The 3,802-nt window shown below is 39.3% G+C and overlaps 1 protein-coding gene across 1 annotated transcript in view; it reads right to left on the bottom strand.

Moving 5' to 3' along the window:
- rtf2 (replication termination factor 2) overlaps nucleotides 1-3,170 on the bottom strand; it is a 19,808-nt gene extending 16,638 nt beyond the window's left edge. Inside the window, exons 1-5 of the mRNA XM_034205774.1 lie at nucleotides 3,010-3,170; nucleotides 2,466-2,560; nucleotides 2,177-2,270; nucleotides 1,923-2,062; nucleotides 1,494-1,572 (exon numbers count right to left, since the gene is read on the bottom strand). Of these exons, the coding sequence (XP_034061665.1) occupies nucleotides 1,494-1,572; nucleotides 1,923-2,062; nucleotides 2,177-2,270; nucleotides 2,466-2,560; nucleotides 3,010-3,078 (477 nt within the window). The 5' untranslated portion in view covers nucleotides 3,079-3,170. The remainder of the gene's footprint in view (nucleotides 1-1,493; nucleotides 1,573-1,922; nucleotides 2,063-2,176; nucleotides 2,271-2,465; nucleotides 2,561-3,009) is intronic.
- Between the last annotated feature and the right edge of the window lie 632 nt (nucleotides 3,171-3,802).

Below are 3,802 nucleotides of genomic sequence, written 5' to 3'. Positions count from 1 at the left end.
GAAAGATATTTGCGAGTTGCATATGAACCATGATATGAACTCAGTGCCGGCCCGTAGCACTGGCTAGATGTTCGCCTCGGGCGCCAGATCTGTGGAGGTGCTGCGCTGGCAGTTCTGGGAGGGAAAAAAACATTTTTGACCGTTGGGGCTCATCCTAATTTTCGGCCTTGATGTAACAATATTCATAATTAAGTAAATGTACACCCTTTTCACCCTGGTTACACGTTTCATTTGCCCTGTACGATGGGCGCTGTAAGTGATGAAAATGGGGGATGTTGGCTTATCTGGCGCCCGCAGCTCACAGCCAAAATGCGAGGGAGAGAGAGAAGGGCGCACCGCCCGGTACCGGCGCTGTTGTTATTAGAATCTGGTGCCGTGCTAGCTGCTCTAACGGATATAAGAAGAAGATGTTTCTACAATAATGTGGAGGGAGAGTTCTCTCCAGTCAGACTGAGAGGCTGATACTACAGCTCAGTGAGGTAAAGGACTCTGAGTGTTTAGATAGTTCACTTTAGTCTAAGTTCAAACGGTTTGGTCACAATTGATGTAAACACATATTTCCAAGGCACCTTTATACTTATTGGGATAAACAGGTTTCAAATAATTCCAATGTATACTATAGGACAGTAACCAAAAATATCCTTTAAAACTGGAGAGATAAAAAAAAATGCATAAATAAATAAATGTTAAGGTAAAATAAGATATGAATGAACAACACAAATAAAATAAATTACATTCATTTGTTATTGGCTATGGTAGGTTATTGGTTATGTTCACATACTTATTTGATTACATCCACTTGTCTAAGATGACAACAGAGACTTTCGACCCAAAACCAGCTGTTGACTTGTGGATGCAAGCAGCTAATCGCAGACTCAACCAGAGAGGAAGAAGTAGGCCTACATCATCAGCTACCATGTCTGACAGTCAGGAGGGGAGTGATGACAGCTTGTAGGATTACTGGTCATGCTAATGTTGTCTTGTGTTCACCTCTGCATGTGTGTGTAGTGTTCACCTCTGCATGTGTGTTCTGTGTTCACCTCTGCATGTGTGTTCAGTGCCGTGTGTCTGGCAAATAAAGTCAAGACCCCTCAAAAGTTACGGTTTATTTCATTTTAAGGATGAGCACCAAGCAACATCTCCAGGTGCTCCTTTGAGAACCAGGGCAAAAAAGTTATGTGCACCCCTGGCTATAATGCTGCCAATGTATATATGCATGCCGTTTGTAATCAGTTTTAATATTATGCTTAGTGTCATAACTCTGTTCTCATTCCTCACTGTAACTGATACCACTCTTGTTCTTCAAACCCTAGTGTATGCTGGCCACATTTTGACACTTCTGAGAGTTCTAAATACCTTAAATAATTAAATAATGTATATAAAAGTGTTTTATTATAGGCTACAACCATTTTCTTTAGAGCTGAAACATTGTATACAACCAAGTGACCAAGTTGGAACAAAGTGACTGGGAAAAAAATAGCAACATCTCTCACCTTGTGGCAGATATCTGTCTTGATCTCTTTCAGGGCCCTGTCAGAAAAGACGCAGCCACAAGTCTGCAGGTAACAGAACCTAGGAATAGAAACATTCATGTATGTGATATTTAAAAAAGAATCTTAAACGATTTGGACATATTCTTCCACAAAATAAGGTGCATTCCTCTAACATTGTTTGAACAAAACATTTGGACGAAATGTTATACCGGTCAGGAGAACAGTGGCATCATGCCAAATATATAAACTTTATAAACAATGTGATAAGAAATATTTTAAATGTCATCTGATGTAAATGTAACCCTTGACTGACGATAGACTACAGTCACCCAGATGTCAAAGTTTATCTTTAAATCAAATGGATATAATAATCACAATAAAACACCAGTCTTTAATTATTCTTATGATCCTTTACTCTTTGTTTGTTACCTGTGCTTGCCATTCATCTCCAACCCAACAACAGGGCAAATGAACATGCCGCAGTGGAGGTCCTCATATACGTCTCCTTTAGTATTACTTCTCTCTCCCGCCCACTCAGGGTTATCAGTCAAATTCAGCTCCTTAATATCCTGCAGAGGAGATTGATAAACATGAAAAATGTGAATATGAAATCACCGCAAATCCACACAAGAGTCAACATATCATAGCTCTGAATTTGGGAGTTTAAAACAGTGTCAACATACCTTAATCCCACGGATGTGAGTAACAACCTCCATATTGGGTCTCTCAGCAGTCTTATCCAGAAGATATTCAATGATAGCATCTTTGTTGAAGAGTCTGAAACAAAACATGGACCGGACTTTAAGGTCATAGTGTGCTGCAGTAATTGAATCTTCTACAATAAGCTGAGTTGTTTGTGAATTGTGACACGAACCCTCACTGTCACATCATGTAAAACACATGTCTCCGCAGTTGTATCTGGGCAAATTATTTCTGCCTGATTGACGACTAACAGAGAGAGCCAACTCTTACCTTCCCATCTCGCAGGAAACAATGGGGCGTCTGAGTTTCTCCTGGCTCAAGGCACAGTATTTCCATTTGGCAGCTCGCTCTGCATTTCTATCAACCTGGACACATTAAACAGGCATGTAAGAGCACACCGTACAACATATACACAAATAGCAGTTAACTGTTAATTACATGTATGTCTTAAGAATGTCAAAATTAAACATTATATCATATATAAATGTAAAAATAAATAACACGTAATTTAACTTACTATTGCCAATAACGTAAGTGTTAAAAGCTAACGTTAGCTAGCTAGTTAGCTGTCGAGTAGTTAGCCAACCTTTGTGTCAAGCAACACAACGCCTCACAAGACACATTTATCAATTGTCGAAAACATTTTTATACGTGGATTACTAACTTAAGATAACTGAAAGTATCGCTTCAATTTGTTTTAATTACTATCTTAACAAATAGCCAAATGCTAGCCAGCTAACAGTTAGCAACCTAAAAACAGCCACATCGCGAACAGTTATTAACTTCACATATAATAAAAATAAGCATTACACACCTTCTCTACTTTTTTGGGGCCTTTCACCAACTCGTGTCTTTTAGGAATCGTGCCACCATCACATCCCATCTTGAAAGATAAAGTTGAATCAACTGGTTAGCTTACTTTGGACAAAGCTACTAAGGCAGGAAGTTCCCAGCTTGTAAACAAACAACGAGAGCTCTCAAAAACTCGCGGGATGTGCGATTGATGTGATGTCGCCCTCTAGTGACTGAATTAACCAAATCTTCAGATGTATTTTATATTTTCAGCCACAGTGTGGAAGCATCACCCCAACTATTAGTAAACTTGTTTGCATTCAACAAGCAGCAGTCAATGAGAGCTGCCAGAGCAATTGGAAGCCAGTGGGGTTAGAACTGCACCATAAAATACAAATACAAATACAAATGAACAACAGAAAGACACTAAAACACTAACTAATTATCCCTAACGTTTAATAAAGCTTAGTCAGTCTCAGTTTGACACCAGTACTTGTATTTGTTTTGTAAGCACAATACACTATTGTAGCCATGCATGTTAACAGGAAAAAACAACTTCACCCAGATGAATTCACTCGTTTACTGCCCATCCATCTATTAGAGGTTTTTCAGTCAGCCATTAAACCCAGAACTAGTAAGTGACATTAGTCTGGCTTTCAGGCCTGTTGTCAGAGTGGTCTAAAGATGAAAGTTTCCTTGGAAGATGGTTCAATGAGTGCTAATTATATCTGTTTCCTGTGCCTTGCAGGCTGCAGATTAGTTTACTATCGATGGCACTGTCCAAGAGCGACCATTAGTTTGGGGAATACCTCAGT

Source organism: Gymnodraco acuticeps, unplaced genomic scaffold, assembly GCF_902827175.1.
Source record: "Gymnodraco acuticeps unplaced genomic scaffold, fGymAcu1.1, whole genome shotgun sequence".
Classification (NCBI taxonomy): Eukaryota; Metazoa; Chordata; class Actinopteri; order Perciformes; family Bathydraconidae; genus Gymnodraco; species Gymnodraco acuticeps.
This window is presented reverse-complemented; position numbering and strand designations above follow the sequence as displayed.